Source organism: Chanos chanos, chromosome 10, assembly GCF_902362185.1.
Source record: "Chanos chanos chromosome 10, fChaCha1.1, whole genome shotgun sequence".
In the NCBI taxonomy this organism is placed as follows: Eukaryota; Metazoa; Chordata; class Actinopteri; order Gonorynchiformes; family Chanidae; genus Chanos; species Chanos chanos.
In genome coordinates, this window is record NC_044504.1 from 39,752,397 (window position 1) to 39,775,355 (window position 22,959).

Here is a 22,959-nt window from a genome sequence, read left to right on the forward strand (position 1 = left end):
ACAGGGCTGACCAGGTCCTGAAAGAACGAGTTTATTTTAGTCCCAAAGACGCTGTTCTCAGTGACTCCACGCTGCCAGAGTAGTGCAGAATCATCTCTCACCTGAATAAACTCCAGGATGCCGTCAGCAGAGTGCTGGCCTTCATACTCATGAATGCTGGATTTGTTGAAGATGACAGTTGTTGGATAAGCCTGTATGTTGTACTACAGTGAAAAGAAGAGAGACATGGGTGAAGAAATTAGTGCTTTCTCCTGCGATTTAGCCACATTCCCTAGGCTTCATTTTGGTCCAATGTAATGGCTAATTTATCTATTTAATAATCAACTTTGAAAGTAAGATTAATCAAGTGCTATGTTAAAATGCACTAAAACTGCCGCTTCTATAATGAACCAAATAAATCAATCTAAAGCTGATTTGCAGATGCCTTTTTCACCACAGTCTGATGTAAACAGGAAACCACATGCCCACCTGTGCCTCACTCTCTCCAAAAAAAGCATCAGAGACCAGACTAAGGAAACCACACGCACAGGACAGATTAGGGTGCACCTCAGTGTGGCGTCTGCACACAGCATCACTGGCTCTCTCTCTTTCTCTTAATACACCCCACACACTGATACATACATTACATAACTCTACAGATATAGATATGCAGACAGATGTGTTGCACTGAGAGACATGCAGCAGACATGAATTAAAAAAGGATTTTAAGAACTGAAGTGAGAGAGAAGCGTTTACCATATTACAGAGTCTCTCATGAACAGTACAGTCAAGGGTTCCAAACTTCAGCTGTCCAACCAGCTGGATGGAGGCTTTCCTCAGTTCAGGCAGGAGAGCACGACACGGAGGACACCACTGCAGAGAGACAGTCAGTCAGAGAGAGAGACAGGCAGAGAGACAGTCAGTCAGAGAGAGACAGGCAGGCAGAGAGAGAGACAGGCAGTCAGAGAGAGAGACAGGCAGTCAGAGAGAGAGACAGGCAGAGAGACAGTCAGTCCCCGCACGCGATGCACACTGTACTGCTGTGATCTGTACAGTCACAACGCAGCCATGCAATCGTACATGTCAACGCAGCCATGCAATCGTACATGTCAACGCAGCCATGCAATCATACATGTCAACGCAGCCATGCAATCATACATGTCAACGTAGCCATGCAATCATACATGACAACGCAGCCATGCAAACATACATGTCAACGCAGCCATGCAATCGTACATGTCAACGCAGCCATGCAGTCGTACATGACAACGCAGCCATGCAATCATACATGTCAACGCAGCCATGCAATCGTACATGTCAACGCAGCCATGCAATCGTACATGTCAACGCAGCCATGCAATCGTACATGTCAACGCAGCCATGCAATCATACATGACAACGCAGCCATGCAAACATACATGTCAACGCAGCCATGCAATCATACATGTCAACGCAGCCATGCAATCATACATGTCAACGCAGCCATGCAATCGTACATGTCAACGCAGCCATGCAGTCGTACATGACAACGCAGCAATGCAATCGTACATGTCAACGCAGCCATGCAATCATACATGACAACGCAGCCATGCAAACATACATGTCAACGCAGCCATGCAATCATACATGTCAACGCAGCCATGCAGTCGTACATGACAACGCAGCCATGCAATCGTACATGTCAACGCAGCCATGCAATCATACGTGTCAACGCAGCCATGCAATCATACGTGACAACGCAGCCATGCAATCATACGTGACAACGCAGCCATGCAATCATACGTGACAACGCAGCCATGCAATCATACATGTCAACGCAGCCATGCAATCATACATGTCAACGCAGCCATGCAATCATACATGACAACGCAGCCATGCAATCATACATGACAACGCAGCCATGCAATCATACATGTCAACGCAGCCATGCAATCATACATGACAACGCAGCCATGCAATCATACATGTCAACGCAACCATGCAATCAAACATGTCAACGCAGCCATGCAATCATACGTGACAACACAGCCATGCAATCATACGTGACAACGCAGCCATGCAATCAAACATGACAACACAGCCATGCAATCATACATGTCAACGCAGCCATGCAATCATACATGACAACACAGCCATGCAATCATACATGACAACGCAGCCATGCAATCATACATGTCAACGCAGCCATGCAATCATATCTCATTTCCTCATTCAGACGTCACAACACAAGCACAGAATCACAAATCATCCTGTTCCACAGCAGAGCCGTGACACACACACAGCTCTCTCTCTCTCTCGCGCACACACACACTCACACACACACGCGCCCACAGAGCTCTCTCACACGCGCACACACAGCTCTCAGCTGATGGTGTAAACCCAAAGTGGAGAGAGGCAGTGCACTGCTGGGAGCGCAGTCACCACTCACTGGGGCGAAGAAGTCCACCAGCCAGGGCTCCTTCTCGTTCCGCGGGAAGTTCTCTGGCCTCAGCGTGGTCACATGGGCTCTCACACTCTCTTTGGCAAAGGCCAGGATGTTGTACAGGACATCTTTACCTGTTTGGACACCCAACAACATGAGGAAGGTCCAAACACAGAAAACATGAAGGTGTGTTTGAGAGGAAAGACTCATACCGTGATGGATCTCAAAGTCATGTGTCCCAAGGCCTTTAAAAACCGCGACGGAGGCTTTCTGAATGTAGAGAGACTCACACAACTCTGTTTCTGTCAGACAGTCCACCGTCCCGACCTGTGTCAAACACAAAAAAAATCAAATCTAACCACGCTGACAACACAAACTCTGCACTCTTACAGCACAGAACCAGAATCTAACCACACTGACAACACAACCTCTGCACTCTTACAGCACAGAACCAGAATCTATCCACACTGAGAACACAACCTCTGCACTCTTACAGCACAGGACCAGAGTCTAACCACACTGACAACACAAACTCTGCACTCTGACAGCACAGAACCAGAATCTAACCACACTGAGAACACAAACTCTTACAGCACAGAACCAGGGATGCACCGATTTATCGGTTTCGGCCGATATTCGCCTTGTTGACTGCCATCGGCCTATCGGCATATAAGACGACATTTAGCAGTGGCAGTGGCTGATGAATCTCTGCTGTGTCGTATCAGTTTAGCAGTGGCAGTGACTGATGTTTCTCTGCTGTGTCGTATCAGTTTAGCAGTGGCTGATGTTTATCTGCTGTGTCATATCAGTTTAGCAGTGGCTGATGTTTCTCTGCCGTGTCGTATCAGTTTAGCAGTGGCTGATGTTTCTCTGCTGTGTCGTATCAGTTTAGCAGTGGCTGATGTTTCTCTGCTGTGTCGTATCAGTTTAGCAGTGGCTGATGTTTCTCTGCTGTGTCGTATCAGTTTAGCAGTGGCTGATGTTTCTCTGCTGTGTCGTATCAGTTTAGCAGTGGCTGATGTTTATCTGCTGTGTCGTATCAGTTTAGCAGTGGCAGTGGCTGATGTTTCTCTGCTGTGTCGTATCAGTTTAGCAGTGGCTGATGTTTCTCTGCTGTGTCGTATCAGTTTAGCAGTGGCTGATGTTTCTCTGCTGTGTCGTATCAGTTTAGCAGTGGCCGATGTTTATCTGCTGTGTCGTATTAGTTTAGCAGTGGCTGATGTTTCTCTGCTGTGTCGTATCAGTTTAGCAGTGGCTGATGTTTCTCTGCTGTGTCGTATCAGTTTAGCAGTGGCCGATGTTTATCTGCTGTGTCGTATCAGTTTAGCAGTGGCTGATGTTTCTCTGCTGTGTCGTATCAGTTTAGCAGTGGCTGATGTTTCTCTGCTGTGTCGTATCAGTTTAGCAGTGGCTGATGTTTCTCTGCTGTGTCGTATCAGTTTAGCAGTGGCCGATGTTTCTCTGCTGTGTCGTATCAGTTTAGCAGTGGCCGATGTTTATCTGCTGTGTCGTATCAGTTTAGCAGTGGCCGATGTTTATCTGCTGTGTCGTATCAGTTTAGCAGTGGCCGATGTTTCTCTGCCGTGTCGTATCAGTTTAGCAGTGGCTGATGTTTCTCTGCTGTGTGTTTCTCTGCTGTGTCGTATCAGTTTAGCAGTGGCTGATGTTTCTCTGCTGTGTCGTATCAGTTTAGCAGTGGCTGATGTTTCTCTGCTGTGTCGTATCAGTTTAGCAGTGGCCGATGTTTATCTGCTGTGTCGTATCAGTTTAGCAGTGGCCGATGTTTATCTGCTGTGTCGTATCAGTTTAGCAGTGGCCGATGTTTCTCTGCCGTGTCGTATCAGTTTAGCAGTGGCTGATGTTTCTCTGCTGTGTCGTATCAGTTTAGCAGTGGCCGATGTTTATCTGCTGTGTCGTATCAGTTTTGTGCTGGCTAAACGTTGTGCTGGTTTGCAGTCTGACTCGGACAACACTAATTTTTTTATAATGAAGATTTCTTTGTTTCCCCGATACAAAAGGGGGTATAAACAACAACAAAAACAAAATAAACAAACAAACAAAAAACCCTCAGCATTGATTATCGTCAAAATTGTACTTTTTGGCCATCGATATTGGTATCGGCCCAGAATTTCATCATCTGTGCATCCCTACACAGAACAATTACTGCTGAAGTTTACACAGTAACCTGTGCATCGCTACACAGAACAATTACTGCTGAAGTTTACACAATAATCTGCCAAAGAAAGACCAATGAAACACACTGAGTCCTCAAAATGATTCATTCAGAGAGAGTCCTCAAAATGATTCATTCAGAGAGTGGTGAGTCACATTAGTCACAGTGATTCACTCACCTGTATGTTCTCTTCTTTAAGAAGTGCTGCAAGTTTTTTGTATTCCTGAGATGCCAAGTCTTTCTTCCCAAAGCTGAAACTCACTAACCAACGGTGGTGAGCCAACTTGTCCTGTTAAATAAAATCCATAAAACATATTGAAACTGTAATTGTTACACAAACAGTTCAGGTGTAAGTCATTGCCACATACATGAACATAAACATACATGGGCATGTCTGACACTGATTTGAAATCAGCAGTATATTTACTTAACTCAACCTGTACGATATTTGTAATTCACAATTTGCAGTATTAATAACCCAACACTGCTTCTACAGACATCTGTGCAAAGCAAAAAATAATTAAAGAAACCCAAACCAAAACAAAAAAAGATCCCGTTCTGGTTTTGTGCTTAAACGGAACTTAAAAAAACAAAAAAACAAACCCCTGAGGGTTCTCAGTCGGAGGTACCTCGAAGCTGTCCTTTGAGAGGGTCGGTAAGTCAGGCAGATGCTCCATCACTTGGCTGTAGATTTCTTTGGCATCTAGACTCTCAATATACTGCAGAAGAAAGTCCAGCAGCCAGTGAAGCACTTAAAACAACATGAAGCCCCTATAGAAACACTCTGTCCAGGCGTAAAGGCAGGCAGTGGAGGATAATGAGGAGAATGTTGGGCTTCAGGGAGCCAGACTTACCAGCACGCTGCCTTTCTCCTGGAGGGTGCTCCCCGGAGGGAAAAATACTGTGGAACTGCTCACCACCTCAAAGCTCTCACACAGCTGTGCCTGTGTGGTGCAGTCCAGCCAGCCCACGTGCACCAGGCCTTCCTGAACACAGCAACAGCCCCCACTTAACACACTGTACACCGTTTACACTTCAGTGTGGAAATTAACACCAAACTCAATTAATGTAGTTTCATGTTCTTACCAACATTCCCGCTAGTTTCTGTCTCGTCTGTGATTCCAGACAGTCTGTGGGAAAATATGAATGTCTCTGGTTCAAGGCAAAAATGCAAAAATCCTACATACACACTGCATAGTCTTTAGAAGGTCTGGTTGCTTTAAGATGAGGGTCTGGGTAAGCCTGTCTACAGTGTTTGGTTTCTGTGAAGTCTGTGACACTGTCTCTCACCTCCAGTTTCGGCACAGAATGTGATGAGCCAGCCAACCCTGGATGCAAAGGCCTTTTCAATTTCAGTAAAGATGTTTCCTAAGGGCAAAGGAGCCTTTCAGTGTGGAGCATTTTTATAGCACACACATGACTGGACTGCTACTCACAGCTACATTACCACTCATGCATGTGTACACAGGAGCTAAATGCACCTTGCCACAGCTCCGTGACTCTGCTCTTCACAAACTGCATGGCAAACTTGGTCAGATCTCTTTTGGTCCTTTCTCCATAAAACTTCTCAGGGTTCTGTGTGGAAAAATGAGGAAAAGACAATCAGAAAATTCCAGATTCCATTAGAGAGGAAGACAGAGAGAGGGAGACATGTGGACAGAAGTACAAATCTCTGAAACTCCAGGAAGCCTGTGACCCTAACAGTGTCAAACCAACAAAAAATATCCATGAATAAGTTTATTTCTAACACGTCCTCATGAACACAGTGCCATGAGTGCAATACTGGCCTCCAAAATGGTCAGGGATTAACCTCTGTCTCCTCAAAGTATCAGCAGCACACACTTTACACTGCCTACTACAGCACACACTTCACACTGCCTACCACAGCACACACTTTACACTGCCTACCACAGCACACACTTTACACTGCCTACCACAGCACACACTTTACACTGCCTACCACAGCACACACTTTACACTGCCTACCACAGCACACACTTTACACTGCCTACCACAGCACACACTTTACACTGCCTACCACAGCACACACTTCACACTGCCTACCACAGCACACACTTTACACTGCCTACCACAGCACACACTTTACACTGCCTACTACAGCACACACTTTACACTGCCTACTACAGCACACACTTTACACTGCCTACCACAGCACACACTTTACACTGCCTACCACAGCACACACTTTACACTGCCTACCACAGCACACACTTTACACTGCCTACCACAGCACACACTTTACACTGCCTACCACAGCACACACTTTACACTGCCTACCACAGCACACACTTTACACTGCCTACTACAGCACACACTTTACACTGCCTACCACAGCACACACTTTACACTGCCTACCACAGCACACACTTTACACTGCCTACTACAGCACACACTTTATACAGTACACACTTTACACTGCCTACTACAGCACACACTTTACACTGCCTACCACAGCACACACTTTACACTGCCTACTACAGCACACACTTTATACAGCACACACTTTATACAGCACACACTTTATACAGCACACACTTTACACTGCCTACTACAGCACACACTTTACACTGCCTACTACAGCACACACTTTACACTGCCTACCACAGCACACACTTTACACTGCCTACCACAGCACACACTTTACACTGCCTACCACAGCACACACTTTACACTGCCTACCACAGCACACACTTTACACTGCCTACTACAGCACACACTTCACACTGCCTTCCACAGCACACACTTTACACTGACTACTACAGCACACACTTTATACTGCCTACTACAGCACACACTTTACACTGCCTACTACAGCACACACTTTATACAGCACACACTTTATACTGCCTACTACAGCACACACTTTACACTGCCTACTACAGCACACACTTTATACAGCACACACTTTACACTGCCTACTACAGCACACACTTTACACTGCCTACTACAGCACACACTTCACACTGCCTACTACAGCACACACTTTACACTGCCTACCACAGCACACACTTTACACTGCCTACCACAGCACACACTTTACACTGCCTACCACAGCACACACTTTATACTGCCTACTACAGCACACACTTTACACTGCCTACCACAGCACACACTTTATACTGCCTACTACAGCACACACTTTACACTGCCTACTACAGCACACACTTTATACTGCCTACTACAGCACACACTTTACACTGCCTACTACAGCACACACTTTATACAGCACACGCTTTACACTGCCTACTACAGCACACGCTTTACACTGCCTACTACAGCACACGCTTTACACTGCCTACTACAGCACACGCTTTACACTGCCTACTACAGCACACACTTTACACTGCCTACTACAGCACACACTTTACACTGCCTACTACAGCACACACTTTATACAGCACACACTTTATACTGCCTACTACAGCACACACTTTATACTGCCTACTACAGCACACACTTTACACTGCCTACTACAGCACACACTTTATACAGCACACACTTTACACTGCCTACTACAGCACACACTTTATACAGCACACACTTTAAACTGCCTACTACAGCACACACTTTATACAGCACACACTTTACACTGCCTACTACAGCACACACTTTACACTGCCTACTACAGCACACACTTTATACAGCACACACTTTACACTGCCTACTACAGCACACACTTTATACAGCACACACTTTACACTGCCTACTACAGCACACACTTTACACTGCCTACTACAGCACACACTTTACACTGCCTACTACAGCACACACTTTAAGTTCAAGTTCAAGTTCAAGTTCAAGTTTATTTAGAGCCCAATATCACTGTTTACAGTCTCAAAGGGCTTTACAGGCCACAACAGTTAAATCAAAATATGACGGCACCCCCTGACTTAATCCTCATGGCGGGCAAGAAAAAACTCCCCAAAAACCCAAGAGGGAAATGGGAAAATGGGAGAAATCTTGAGGAGGACCACAGAGAGAGGAGACCCCTCCTTAGTCAGACAGGTGTGCAATAGGTGCCGACCACGTGGGCAGTTACAGCTGAAAGTAAATTGGGGCATGAACAAAGGGGATGGTGATGTAGACAGGAGGCTGACGGGGGATGGAAGATGATAACACCAGGATGGATCAGTCCACAGGGCGGGAGGAGTCAGGATCACTGGTGTCTCAGGAGTAGCATGTGTGGCTCGACAGAGAGAGAGAGAGAGAGAGAGAGAGAGGGAGAGAGAGAGAGAGAGAACTTTACACTGCCTACTACAGCACACACTTTACACTGCCTACTACAGCACACACTTTATACTGCCTACTACAGCACACACTTTATACTGCCTACTACAGCACACACTTTATTCAGCACACACTTTATACAGCACACACTTTATACAGCACACCCTTTATACAGCACACCCTTTATACTGCCTACTACAGCACACACTTTATACAGCACACACTTTATACTGACTACTACAGCACACACTTTATACTCACTACTACAGCACACACTTTACACTGCCTACTACAGCACACACTTTACACTGCCTACTGCAGCACACACTTTACACTGCCTACTACAGCACATAATTTACACTCACTACAACAGAATCAAGATGTTTTCACCGCACTGTCAGGGGGAGTATGATACAGCCAGAAAACCACCACACAGTATTCCGCAAAGCTCATGTGACGGAGACAGGTAAATGAAATGTGAATGTGTTATGAGGTCTGTTGTGAATGAGGTAAGTCAAACAGGGCCAGATAAAGTGAATGTGTTATGAGGTCTGTTGTGAATGAGGTAAGTCAAACAGGGCCAGATAAAGTGAATGTGTTATGAGGTCTGTTGTGAATGAGGTAAGTCAAACAGGGCCAGATAAAGTGAATGTGTTATGAGGTCTGTTGTGAATGAGGTAAGTCAAACAGGGCCAGATAAAGTGAATGTGTTATGAGGTCTGTTGTGAATGAGGTAAGTCAAACAGGGCCAGATAAAGTGAGTGTGTTATGAGGTCTGTTGTGAATGAGGTAAGTCAAACAGGGCCAGATAAAGTGAATGTGTTATGAGGTCTATTGTGAATGAGGTAAGTCAAACAGGGCCAGATAAAGTGAGTGTGTTATGAGGTCTGTTGTGAATGAGGTAAGTCAAACAGGGCCAGATAAAGTGAATGTGTTATGAGGTCTGTTGTGAATGAGGTAAGTCAAACAGGGCCAGATAAAGTGAGTGTGTTATGAGGTCTGTTGTGATTAGGTAAGTCAAACAGGGCCAGATAAAGTGAGTGTGTTATGAGGTCTGTTGTGAATGAGGTAAGTCAAACAGGGCCAGATAAAGTGAATGTGTTATGAGGTCTATTGTGAATGAGGTAAGTCAAACAGGGCCAGATAAAGTGAATGTGTTATGAGGTCTGTTGTGAATGAGGTAAGTCAAACAGGGCCAGATAAAGTGAGTGTGTTATGAGGTCTGTTGTGAATGAGGTAAGTCAAACAGGGCCAGATAAAGTGAGTGTGTTATGAGGTCTGTTGTGAATGAGGTAAGTCTGTTCTGTGTGAGGAAGTGAGGTATGGAGTCTCGTGGCGGCTGAAACACACGGGACAAATGCCCAACAGAAACACTGGGCCACATAATTCTATGAGAATAATTTTGAATATTCAAATATTCAACAACAGCTACTTCAGTGAGGGCCAAATTAGGCTGATTTCTATTGATAACTTACATCAACAACTGAGCCCTGCCAAAATAACTGCTTCCCCTACAAAACAAAGTCAGACCATTTGTTTTTTTGTTTTTCAGTGTCTACATGTTCAATACATGTTCTCAGACACTTTTTTCACCAACCATCAAAAACAGCACTATCAGCTGAACAGAAGAAAGAAAGAGAGAGAGCGAGATTCTCACCATTCCAGCTTTAAAAATGTAGAGACTGGGGTAGCTGTTGATGCCTTTGCTGCGACAGAGCATTCCATTATCCCCACAGTTCACAGCTCCAATCCGAATCACGCCGTCCATCTCCTTAGCAAACGCCCGCCACTGCAGAGGGAGCACAAGACAGGCCCTCGAGTGAAGCACAGCGAGTCAAGAGCCCCTGGAGAAGTCTGACAGCATTGCACCGTGGGAAGGTCACAACAAAGCCAGAAAACAGAAATGCATCTTACTGTTGGAGCGAGGTCATGGCAGTGTGAGCAACGAGGGAAGTAGAAGTTGACAAACCAAAGCTCTCCGGAGTTCACTGCTGCATCTGAGGGGAGAAAACAAACCGTTGGCCCTCTGTCGCCGACCAGAAATGTGCCCCACACCGCTGGCCGTCGGGCTGGAGCCCCGCCTCTGTCAGCCGGCCTTTAGCTCTCGTCGGTATGTGTCTCTTTCCAAAAACAGCTTTTTACTGTCAATGCAACACTTACCAAAGTCTCCTCTGTCTAAAGTGATGATCTCTGCATCATCGTCATAAATACCTGCAAAGTAAAAGGCAGAACAAACATTTTAACTCTAGTATCCGAGGTATTTACACAGTGTCTGTCCATGTTCCAACCCTAACATACCGAAGTCGTATCTGTAATAGTTCCAGCTCTCATATCGACGGCCCTGCTGCTCATCCTGCAGTCCCTTCTCTCCGTACTTGTCATATTTCTTCCTCAAGTCCTCGTCCTTCAGCACCTCATAGGCTCGGTTAATCTTCAGGAACTTCTCATGAGCGGTGTCATCATTCTGAAAGTGGAACGGACATTTTTGCATTAGAACGGCAGACGAGGCAGATCTCTATAAGGCTGCTGACATCACCTGCTTTTAAAAACCTGCTCACCGGGTTTTTATCGGGGTGCATGGTAAGCGCGAGCTTCTTGAAGGCCTGTCGGATCTCTTTCGTACTTGCTTCTCTGGAAATCCCCAGCAACTTGTAATAATCTTCATCAGAGTAAATATTAGCGACGAGGTAGAGTATGATAAACAGGATGAACGTTCGGTTCCAAGGCGTCTGACAATGCCTCTGGGGCATCGCATGTTTAAAGGAGTGGTACTTCATTGTTGCAAAGTTTCACAGGCTTAAAACTTTTAATATCGATGCACTTCTCTGGTAGGCTTCTTTTTCATCTTCAAGGAAGGAACACTGCAAGGTTAAAGAAAGCTGAACACTAGAATTACCAAAGCACGAGAAGTTGTGCTTACAGTTTCAGATCACCACGGTTATGTTTACAGAGGGTGGAGTAACTGCATCGCTTATGAAATAATCCCGGATACACTGATATGGGTAGCATTTTTACAGTTGTAGAAGACAGAGCGCGGCTTTTCATTTGAGGGAACAAAGAGCCCAGTGCACAGGTTGACTTTATTCGGCAGCTCACTGACGTGAACAGTTGTACGCAACATAAACAAAGTTAGATTCCGTTATCGGTGCACTGCTACTATCAAAACATTAACAACGGCCCGTGTTAAGGTGATCTAACCTCCTCAAGTGGTCGACCGCAGGAAAATCCTGCGCTGTTTTCAGTCTAGATAATTAACTATACCTTTTGTAAAGCACAACAGAAAACATAAACAACAGTCGATTAGCTACCCAGCTAAACTTCTAGCGCAACCAGTGCCAGCTTACTGACACTTAAAATAACCGGAGTCAAACACCGCCTCAAGATATAAAATCACTTTCATGTGCTGTCTAAATTTTAAAGCATGATCTAGGACGTTACCTGACAAGCAACACCTGAGTAATGCCAACCTGTAAAGGCAGCCAACTGTGTTAATGTTGAAGAAAAAGACCCCGCTAGTTAACAGGCTAACTGGCTAAGTTACTCATGGCTAAACTATTGGTCTGCAGTTTAAACCACAACCGCCGAATAAAGATGCAGGACAGACCAAGTACCTTCTTGCTGTTGTACAGTCATTTGTTCTAGATTCCTTAGATTAAAACTCAATCTCAAATTACCTTTTAGAGGAGAACTTGGTTTCAGCTATGGCACTGCGTCCACAGCCCGGAGCTGGCCGCGGTAGTTCAGGATATGCCGGGTGCCTGCACGCCCAGCAGGATACGCACCGTGGCCCGTGACGTAATCACCCTCAGCAAGCGCCACGTTCGCTCTAGTGTTACGACGTAGCGTGTCTGTTCAGTTACGTTACAACTTGTCGTACTGATGTCTGATTGAATGCCAAGCCGTTTTCTCTAACTTCTGTTGTTCTTTCATGTTTAAGTTAGTACAGCAATCAAGGCTCTTGGTTCACTCTGTTGTATTTAAAGGACTTTAAAAATTCTATGGGCTTTGGATGTCTAACAATTGTGAATTTGAATACATTTTGGTTTCTATTTCCTTAGAAACCAGTATAGCCAGTTTTCCCCAATATGGATGAATTATTTTATTTAATTACTAAAAGTATGATCCATGCGAGCAATACAAGTGCGTTTTTATCGGATGATAACTAGTTAGCCAGTTTACCCCATGCTATACACGTAAACAGACTGATGTAATATGTCACGGAAATACTGAACGCATCCTTTATGTTCAGTCATATAATCATTCTGATAAATTCATCTATGTGGAATTTGTATTTGTCACGACATACTGTTAAATTTAGCAACAATTAGCTGTAGCTGTATTTAAGTAATCCAGCTGGCCACAAGAGTGGGCCAGAATGCTGTTTTAAACATTTTCATTCATAACAATGGATGATAGTCATGTGTTATTAATCTAGGGGTATTTGTGTCGAAATACATTTAATACAAATAAAATTTAAGTATTTCATAAAAAAAAATACTTAACATGTATTAAATAGCCATAGTTAATGTCATAGCTTTTTTATGTTATAAAACCGTAAACTGTGTAGCCAGTGAGTAGAACTACTTTTGGTCATACTGGAGGAGTGGGGGTGTTGTCAAGGAAAAACTGAAGTTGCCCTGTGTGTTGTGCCTCATCACTGCAGAGTTGAGAAATAAACCTAATTAGTCAAAATTCGCAGGTCAACAATGTTTAAAAATAGAAGCAAAGATAGCAGAGCAGTGCACTGTGAAAGAAGAGAACTGAAAGCTTATTATAATACACGCACACACACGCACACACACACACACACACACACACACAAAGGCACGCACGCATGCACACACACACACACAAAGGCACGCACGCACGCACGCGCACACACACACACACACACACGGGCACGCACGCATGCACACACACACACACAAAGGCACGCACGCACGCGCACACACACACACACACACACACACACACACACACACGCATACACAAACAAAGAGAGTATAATTGAGGGCATATTTGATGTTTTGTCTCACAAACCCTAAAATCATGTGATGTGACAGTAAATCATATGTGTTCATGCTGCACTGACAGCGAAAACTCTGTGCAAATCATTCTCTAATGATGTTCTGATATTTCAAAAGAGGCAAGTGTAGCCCAGCAACATTGACACGTATCCTAGGAGATGAACCGTTACTAATGGTACTTATGGACCATTTTGCCTTGGATCAATCAAGGATCAATGAATACGTTAATATTACTTGCAGTGGTGATGTTAGGAAGATTTTAACATGTGGTGATATTTTCTGAAGTCTTAAACATTTTCGGTTCATTTAAACAGTAAAAGTGGTGGGCTCACCGGCTCACTATCCACACTGTTTCACTGCCTGTACACTTCACTGCCTGTACACTTCACCTGCAGCACACAACCCTTTTTCTTTTTTTTTGAGTGTACAGACCCGTGGTTATATAAGAGACTTCCCCTTTTTTAATGATTACAATCCCCTTTCACCCTGTCTGTGCTGGATCATCCATATATTAACAACACCAGTGACTGTAAATTATCTTATCTTTTGTTTGCACTGAATTTAGCTGGTAAATTATTACATTTTGCGGTAACATAATGTAGCTATTATTTAGCAAATTCAGAGTTTTTGTGAAGCTCAAGTCTTTAGAGTTTTTATCATCAGTAACACTCAGAAAGCAGGGGGCTGACGGTGAAGAAATGTTAAAACAAGGTTTTTTGTTTGTTTGTTTTTAAATCCCTGAAAAGTTGGCAGACTGAGTGGTGAATGTGAAAAGCACTACTAAGACACCAACACAAGCACCACCGCTGGGACTGTCTATGGGCTGAAAGCACAACCACTGGCATCCAAATTGTTAAAATGTACTGAAAGGAAATTAAGATGTAGGCAATGAAAAATAAGTAATTCTTGCTCTTTTGATGTAATACATAAACAAAACCACAGTAATGCCATTAGAGCTTGGTAAGCCTTATGGGAGTATCTATAAGAAAGAGTTGGGTTTCTAAACAGATCGGAGGCAAGCTTTACCAATGATTCTTATTTTTTCTGGACCCTTATTTTGAAAAATCACAGTCTCGGTATCCATCTTGGGAACCCCGTTTACACACTTGTGTTGGACCGCACGCGCAATTTCCGCCATTATTTGAAAATTTCTCCTCCTCGTACTTGTCTGCGCTAACCCATCGGTTAATTTATTTAACTGCTTCGTAGTCCCTGGCGGTGGATGGACTTGCAAGGTTGGTTATATGAAGCCTTGTTTTCAGCGATATGTAATCTAAAGTAATTTAAAAGTACTAAAAACAAATTACAGTGCTGAAAAGTGAAGCCGGCTTTCCAGCTAGCATGAAAATGCATGTAGCCAGGCTGGGTTAACTTCACTGACTGTGTGAGACAGCACTAGTCATTTTGGGAGATTTCGTGAATAATTGTCATTAGTAGTCAAAATAATTTCAGATGTTACTTTAAAATGAGGTTAGTGTTCGTCAACATCAGCATTTTTGCTTTGTTTTCAGTCAATGTGTGACTTCAGTTAAGTTAGCTAACTTTTCTTGACAACTAGCTGAAATCGTGTAAACTTTCTGTTAGTGAATTGTCACTGACAGTTATGTAATTGTCTGATTGCTGCGTGGCAGATGAGGAAGCGACTAATTTACGTTAGTGAGTCGATCAGTTAAATACACATGATTGGTAGAAAGCTCGTGAATGAACTTGATTGACATTCTCACGTTACTGAACTTATAGCCACAGAACCAATGACACTAGGATCCCCAACTTCCCCTAAGCCGGGACCGGGGGCCCAGTTTTTACCTGGGTTCCTGATGGGGGACCTTCCAGCACCAGCTACACCACAGCCTCGGTCCTTTGGGTTGAGTGGCGGCGGGGCGGAAATGAGATCTCCTCTCATCGCAGGTGAGAGACTGTGTTCTCTGGGCTTGTGACATATGGTCAGTAGGAATCGCCGTGTCAAATGTTTAGTCTAGGAAATGAAAATGCTATGATAAAATGAACTTTTTTTTGCTCAGATATTGTCCATCTCTTTCTTCCTTCTTTCTGTTCTGCTAATCAGTAATCTTATTGACACACCATGCACTGACTGCCTGTTCTATTGTCCTTACACATAGTAGACCAGTTAAAGATGATGTTGAAGATGTTTATCTGTCAGAATGGGTGAGTCAAATAACTGTCTTAAGAATTGTTTCTGCTAAACTTTAAGGTGGATCGCCCCCCCAGCCTGTAGTGCCAACTCCTAAAGACAAGAGCGGAGCTCCCCCAGTGAGAAGTATCTATGATGATCTTGCTGGTCCAGGGGTTGGCATGTCTCCTTTAAGCTCAAAGAAACAAGTAAGAAAATGACCCCCCCCCCCTTTTTTATCGCTGGCTATAGCGTGTGTTTGGGTGCTTGTTTGAATTTCAACGTAAATGTCTGTTTTCAGCTGTTTTCAGTAACACAGACGCCGTTAGGTGGAGTGCCGGTAACCCCTGCGACAGGTAGATATGAAATACATTGATTTGGTTTTTATTTACTGTCTCTCGAATTTAATCTGAAATTCATCCCTCCTGTCTTTCATTTAATCTGAATTTAATCTGAAATTCACCCCTCCTGTTTTTTATTTTTGGTAGCTTCCAGTCTGTTCAGTCCATCTAGTATGGGCCAGCAGAGGAAGTCAACCCTGTCGTCCACCCTGTCGCCGGCCCAGGTCGATCCATTTTTCACACAAGGAGATTCACTGTCATCTGAAGATCAACTCGATGAAACCTGGGTCACAGTTTTTGGGTAAGTGGGTTTTCTTACTCGAAAAAGTAAAACTGTAAGTGGTTGGTTGTTTGTCTTTACTGAGATAGCAAATAGAAACAGATGAGGTTTTTCAGTCACCAGTGAGGGTGTGTGTTATTATCCTGTATGAGGGTGTGTGTGTTATTATCCTGAATGAGGGTGTGTGTGATTATCCTGTATGAGGGTGTGTGTTATTATCCTGTATGAGGGTGTGTGTGTTATTATCCTGAATGAGGGTGTGTGTGATTATCCTGTATGAGGGTGTGTGTGTTATTATCCTGTATGAGGGTGTGTGTGTTATTATCCTGTATGAGGTTATGTGTGATTATCCTGTATGAGGGTGTGTGTTATTATCCTGTATGAGGGTGTGTGTTATTATCCTGTATGAGGGTGTGTGTGATTATCCTGTATGAGGGTGTGTGTGATTATCCTGTATGGGGGTGTGTGTGATTATCCTGTATGAGGGTGTGTGTGATTATCCTGTATGGGGGTATATGGATTAGATATTTGCCAAGGAGGAGACCCCTGACAGGGAGAGATTGTAGTTATGTACTTGTCAGAAGGGGAGCGTGCATCTTCTGCTTCTGTGGTGATCAGTTATGGACAGCATGTTTCATACAGGAAATTTGACTTTAAATGGGCACTTTGGTGTGATGAGACCTGGGTGACAATTTCATATCATTTATCTTCCCGTACAGCTTCCCCCCTGCGTCTGCGTCATACATTCTCTTGCAGTTTGCACAGTATGGAAACATTTTAAAACATGTCGTAAGTAGCTCCTTGTGCTCTTAGAGGATAGCATCTGAAGTCATTTGTGATCTGAGTGACTTCTGCTCTTTCTAACAGGGCTTTGTGTTGGTTCTGTGTGTAGATGTCTAATACAGGCAACTGGATGCATATTCAATATCAATCCAAACTCCAGGCACGAAAAGCTCTGAGCAAAGATGGGAAGATTTTTGGAGATGTTATTATGATTGGTGTCAAAGCGTGCATCGATAAGGTAAGGCTGACGCTGCATTTTGCCTGTTTGTGTGTGAGAGCAGAGCGAGTGGATGGCTTGTTGCTGGTTTGACCGTTTGGGTTTGATGCAGAGACGGCTCTTGCTGTGTGTAAGCTGTGTGTAAGCCTGATGAACTGTGTTGGCAGAGTGTCATGGACAGCTCCGATAAAGCTGCCTCCTCTAGTGTGGTGTTCACCCCTCCACTGAAGGTCACCGGCACTCCCAGCCAGCCTGTGTCTACACCTCGCTCTGCAATGAGACCCCTCAGTGCAGCCTACAAGGCCTCCAGCAGTGACTACCAGGTACCAGCAGACTCCTTCATACACTTCCTGCACCCTCCCCAAACACAACCTCCCACACAGAGAGAAGAGATCTACCCAGAGGAGGACAGTCACAAGCTGCATGTACTGATTTAATCAGGAGCGACAAACCATTGAAAAACTATAGCATTAACAGCACAAAGTTGTCACGTTAATCATGATTAAGTGCAGTTGACAAAGCAGAAACCTTTTCCCCCGTCGTCCATTAACCTCTGAGGTCCGCAGTCTAATGGAAAAACGATTTTTTGAAATCAGTGTCTGTGGATTGTTTTGCGTCAGTAGGTCTCATCTTGCTTAGAATCATCAGACAGATGTTTTGCTGGTGAACTGTCTTTTAAATAGGATGTACAACTGAAAGCTGTATATTTTTCAAGGGTTTGACAGAGCACTATACTGCCACCTGTTGGCTTAGTCCAGTGCTACTTCTCTGTTTGTATTTTTCACAACTGGTTAATGCTGCTCTATTTTAATTGGAGAAGTTAAACCAGGGGGTGCACGGTGGCGCTGTGGGTGGCGCTGTGGGTGGCGCTGTCACCTCACTGCAAGAAGGTCCTTGGTATCGATTCCCGGGCCGGGCGGCCTTTCTGTGCGGAGTTTGCATGTTCTCCCCGTGTGTGCGTGAGTTTCCTCCCACAGTCCAAAGACATGCAGGTCAGGCGAATTAGAGACACTAAATTGGCCCTAGGTGTGAATGAGTGGGTGAAGGTGTGTGAGTGTGTGTCTGCCCTGCGATGGACTCGTGACCTGTCCAGGGTGTTTCTCCGCCTTTCGCCCAGTGAATGCTGGGACAGGCTCCAGCCCCCCCGTGACCCTAATTAGGATAAGTGACTTAGATAATGAGTGAGTGAAAGCAGTAACTTTTACAGCCCTAATACTGATATCATGGACGCATCCATACTGATCCAGCTGTACAGAGATGAGCATTTTAACCATTCACTGTTTAATCTCCCTGTGCTCTCTTGCTTTGCAGGTTGTCTCAGACCGACAGACCCCAAAGAAAGATGACAGTTTTGTATCAAAAGCAATGGAGTACATGTTTGGCTGGTAAAACCCTTTACCACCAAAGTTAGTTTGGAAGAGACTGAACCACAGACAACAGCATCAGTCTCCTACACCGCTCAGACCCAGGAAGCCTGGTCATCGTCCTGTCTCTGAATACAGCTATTGGGTAAACAGTAAGCACTTGACTGGGTGGTGTATCGCTCCATAGCCACCAGTTGGCTCTTTAACAATGCCACAGACTGCTTCCCCTTTCTGCCAGTCGTTACCCTCTGGTGTCTTGTCCTCTGAGGTTCAGAGTGAATGTACTCTGTAACATCACAGCCAACACTACCTGCCAGTATCCCCCAGTTACTGACTTTACATGCCTGCTGTCTACTGAGGGATACGCAGCGGACAGTCCTGATGCACAGTGTGAGAATCAGGACTCAGATAGTCAGATAATCATATGATGTTTTACAACTGATCGTTACTGTCAGAAATGTGATGAAAAATCCATTCTCCAGGGCCACATCTCCTGCATACAACATGTTACATACTCCCACATATTAACACAGACCAAACCCCACAAAGGTCTGATGATAGAAATTAGCCATTACTGGGGACGAGGAGAGAGTTACTGGGCCAAATCCAGTGAAGGAAATAAGACCTGCAGCTAATACAGCCCCTGAGAACCAGTACTGCAGCTGTGTCCTCGATTCTAATGATCTGATCTGCTCTTAAGTATCTACACTGGTGATTGATTAGGTGAATAATCAGGTTGTCCAGAATAAAAAAGTATTGTTGGACTGATTTGCCTCAAATAAGCAAAAAGAGGATTTTAAAATGTCCTACTTGATTTCTGTGCATTATGAGTTGTCTTTTTTGAGTGGTTTTCTGAGAGACTGTGATTCAGCACGACTGTTCTTTATTTCTGTATGTTGAAATGCCTTTTCAAACTTTTCTGCCACATCTTATATTACTTTTAAAAATTTGTGTAAATAAATAATAAACAATGAAAAATCTTGTTTCAGTTGAATCTAACTCAGTACCTCAGTTTTTGGTGAGAAAGTAAAATATCTGTTCTTGTTTTGAGGTACATGAATAAATGAAAATGAATGTAGAACATTGAAGCGCCTTGGGTGCTCACTCTGTGACAGTATAAGAAACATGTGCACACCTTACTCCACTGTCTTGGACACAGGATTATGTCTTAATACCTGTTGATTGAATTCATTTCTAAGCTGGAGACAGTTTTTTTCAGACATCAGTATTTCAGCCCAGGAGGAGCGAAGTCATACAGCTCTGTATTAAGAGACGGTACTGTCTTGGTTCACAGTTAATGAAAAACAAGTGGCACCGTTAACATAGGTGGTCAAATGTGTACAAATGCAGAGCAGTCTGGGAATTTCTCACGTTGACTTGAATGGCAGGTTTGGATATACGCTGTCTGATCCCTGCAGGAAGTAGTAGGACCACACTACTGTATGAGACCGTGACACAGAATCTAGACTGATGTACATACAATATGTAGATTGGTTTAAATCGGATTATCAACACTTTGTGGCAAAACTGGTTTATAGAGATGTTAGATGTCAGAGAATAATGACATGCTGTTTGAAGTTCAGTGTCTCATTAGAAAAGAGTCTGCCTCATGTGCACACAGCACCACTGCCTCAAATTTTCTTTTTCTTTCTTTCTTTCTTTCTTTCTTTCTTTCTTTGGACGGACTTCAGTGGCATTAGTGATGGTAACCTCTCCCTTCCTGAACACAGGGCTGCATCCAGACTGCTGTTATTGGGGTGAATCTGTGAGTGATCTGTGCTACGCGTGATACGGTCCTGGAGTGGTTTTTTTCTCTACTTTCATAATTGGGTTTTAATTTCAGAGGAACAGCAGGAGGTTATGTGTGGCATTATAATAAAGTGAGCATCTGCTGATCTGAAATTAGGGCAGTTTCCGAACTGTCATCAGAATATATCTACATAAATAATCATGCGCACGGAGCTACTGTAGGTCTCTAACTGTCATTGTAGGACTAGCGATATTAAAAATTTAAAATACCCCTTCAGACTGAGGCAAAGTTTTCATTGCCCTTTGAACTGGAGCGTAGGCTTGAAGTGCATCGACCAGGATCCCGGTATGAATTTTAAGTGGGTGAGTGCAGCGGCAGTGTTGTGTGTCTGTGAGGTAAACAAGCGCTGGACTTGACTGAGGCAGTCCCTGCAGGTCAAGTTCATCACCTCACGTGCGAGACTGATTCAGTGTGTCAGGTTTGGCTGCTGAGGTGAGAGGCTTTTGGTATCATGCCACCCTGAGGGTGGGCTGAGATATAATCTATTCTGATCAGCTGTTGTTTTTGGACCTGAGGCTTGAGTTACCTGGAACCTTGAAATGTTCTTTTTTTGAGTGTTCACCTGTTATAGTACAAAGTTGTTTGTGTTGAGGTTTAGTTGAGATTTACAGAGAGCACAGGTGGAAAGTGCAATCTATAGACATTTGTTCTGCATTGACAGGCATGAATATTCATACTCATTCACACTCATACTCATATTTATGACATTTATAGGCATTTGCTATTCGGAGAGAAAAAAAACATATTCATGACATTTTTGTAAACAAAGCAAGAGGCCTGTGCAGCTGTGCCTCTAAGATCTTACTGAAGATTGGATATGAACAAGGTCCAGAAGCACTGAATGGTTAGAAGAAAACCTTCAAGTTTTTGATGGTCTATTTTTCTGAGGCGTCTTAACCAAACTGGTCTTTTACATTTTTTTTTTTATTTCTGAGCATTTTTGTGTTTTTAATGTGCAGTATACACTATCTGTCTGTCTGTCTGTCTGTCTATCTATCTATCTATCTATCTATCTATCTATCTATCTATCTATCTATCTATCTGTCCACACACACGCGCGCACACACTAAAAGTATGGTATAAAAGTTGGTAACCACAAGATGGCAGCATTTCCCCAGAATACCAGGAAGCTGCACCACGTTCCCTCCTGCACAGCTCCTTGTGGTGCCCCTGCAGTGATGTTTAGTGTTTGTGGATACAATGAAATGGTTTTCCCTTTCAAATCTCCTTTTTTACTTGCTCTTAACGAACAACAAATTCCTGCAAATAACTCAGATTTCTGCAACAGCCGCATTACAGGTTCATTTAAGATCTGAGACAATGAGAGAAATAATATAACAGACAACAGACAAACCAGATGAGATATTTAAGCAGTATACAGTTTGCTTTGTGTTACTCTGTAAATTTATCATTGCTGTCACCTTTGTTCATCTTGTCACATAAGCTTCTGTAATTTATAACACTGAAAATACTCCTGACTGCAAATTAGTTCGTTCATTCGTTCATTTGTTCATTCATTCATTCATTCATTCATTCATTCATTCATTCATTCATTCATTCATTCATTCATTCATTCATTCATTCACACACTTTTCCTTACATGACAGTCTATGCATATACAGAAGAGCAGTGTACAAAAAGGAAGAAGAAAAATGATATATACATACTCTATATATACTTTCTTGTGTGGACACTTCCAGTCTCAGTTCTAATCAGTCTGAAAATATTTTCATACAGCATTTGCCCAAACATGCTGGTTAAACCCACAGGGCAAATACATTCTCTGTACAGGAACATTGTCAGTGTCTCCTGTCTGCGCTGTCTCCTTCCCCCTGTGTGACTCACTCTGACTCCACATGGAGCAAAAGTTCTGCAAAGAGGTATGTGGCGTAATTCAAAACATTCAGGATGCAGGCCTTGTTAGTGACTGTGTAATCTTATATTAAAAAGATCAGGAAGGAATTAGCAGGGAATTTGCCCCTGCAAGAGGATTTCTTCAGGCCCCTATTAGGTTTATTAATTTATAGATTTAATTAAATCTGGAAGTGCAGCATTGCAGGAGCGCAGCCTGTTATTGGATCACTGAAGCTGTGGATATGCAGCAGAGGGGCCGTGTCAATACGCCCCTGATGAAGAGGTCGAAGAAGTCTGGACTATGTAATGATGAAGAGGCCACAGAAGTCT

General features: G+C 43.7%; 2 protein-coding genes across 3 annotated transcripts in view; one reads left to right on the top strand and one right to left on the bottom strand.

The window, feature by feature from the left end:
• dnajc10 (DnaJ (Hsp40) homolog, subfamily C, member 10) overlaps positions 1–12,548 on the bottom strand; it is a 17,582-nt gene extending 5,034 nt beyond the window's left edge. For both annotated transcript variants that reach the window (XM_030786187.1, XM_030786186.1), the window contains exons 1-17: positions 12,497–12,548; positions 11,381–11,683; positions 11,121–11,286; positions 10,983–11,033; positions 10,737–10,819; positions 10,480–10,611; positions 6,056–6,149; positions 5,865–5,942; positions 5,661–5,704; positions 5,429–5,560; positions 5,204–5,293; positions 4,753–4,863; positions 2,614–2,728; positions 2,408–2,535; positions 736–852; positions 102–203; positions 1–17 (exon numbers count right to left, since the gene is read on the bottom strand). The exon at positions 1–17 is cut by the window's left edge and continues 139 nt beyond it. In XM_030786187.1, coding sequence (XP_030642047.1) covers positions 1–17; positions 102–203; positions 736–852; positions 2,408–2,535; positions 2,614–2,728; positions 4,753–4,863; positions 5,204–5,293; positions 5,429–5,560; positions 5,661–5,704; positions 5,865–5,942; positions 6,056–6,149; positions 10,480–10,611; positions 10,737–10,819; positions 10,983–11,033; positions 11,121–11,286; positions 11,381–11,599 — 1,679 coding nt within the window. In that variant the 5' untranslated portion in view covers positions 11,600–11,683; positions 12,497–12,548. The remainder of the gene's footprint in view (positions 18–101; positions 204–735; positions 853–2,407; positions 2,536–2,613; positions 2,729–4,752; positions 4,864–5,203; positions 5,294–5,428; positions 5,561–5,660; positions 5,705–5,864; positions 5,943–6,055; positions 6,150–10,479; positions 10,612–10,736; positions 10,820–10,982; positions 11,034–11,120; positions 11,287–11,380; positions 11,684–12,496) is intronic.
• Positions 12,549–15,037: 2,489 nt separating this feature from the next.
• Positions 15,038–19,870, top strand: nup35 (nucleoporin 35). The gene is made up of 9 exons (XM_030787009.1): positions 15,038–15,084; positions 15,590–15,757; positions 16,062–16,189; positions 16,282–16,336; positions 16,469–16,622; positions 17,321–17,390; positions 17,494–17,622; positions 17,769–17,924; positions 18,913–19,870. Exons 1-9 carry the CDS (start codon positions 15,072–15,074, stop codon positions 18,988–18,990), a joined length of 951 nt encoding a protein of 316 aa, XP_030642869.1. The 5' UTR covers positions 15,038–15,071; the 3' UTR covers positions 18,991–19,870.
• Positions 19,871–22,959: the final 3,089 nt, after the last annotated feature.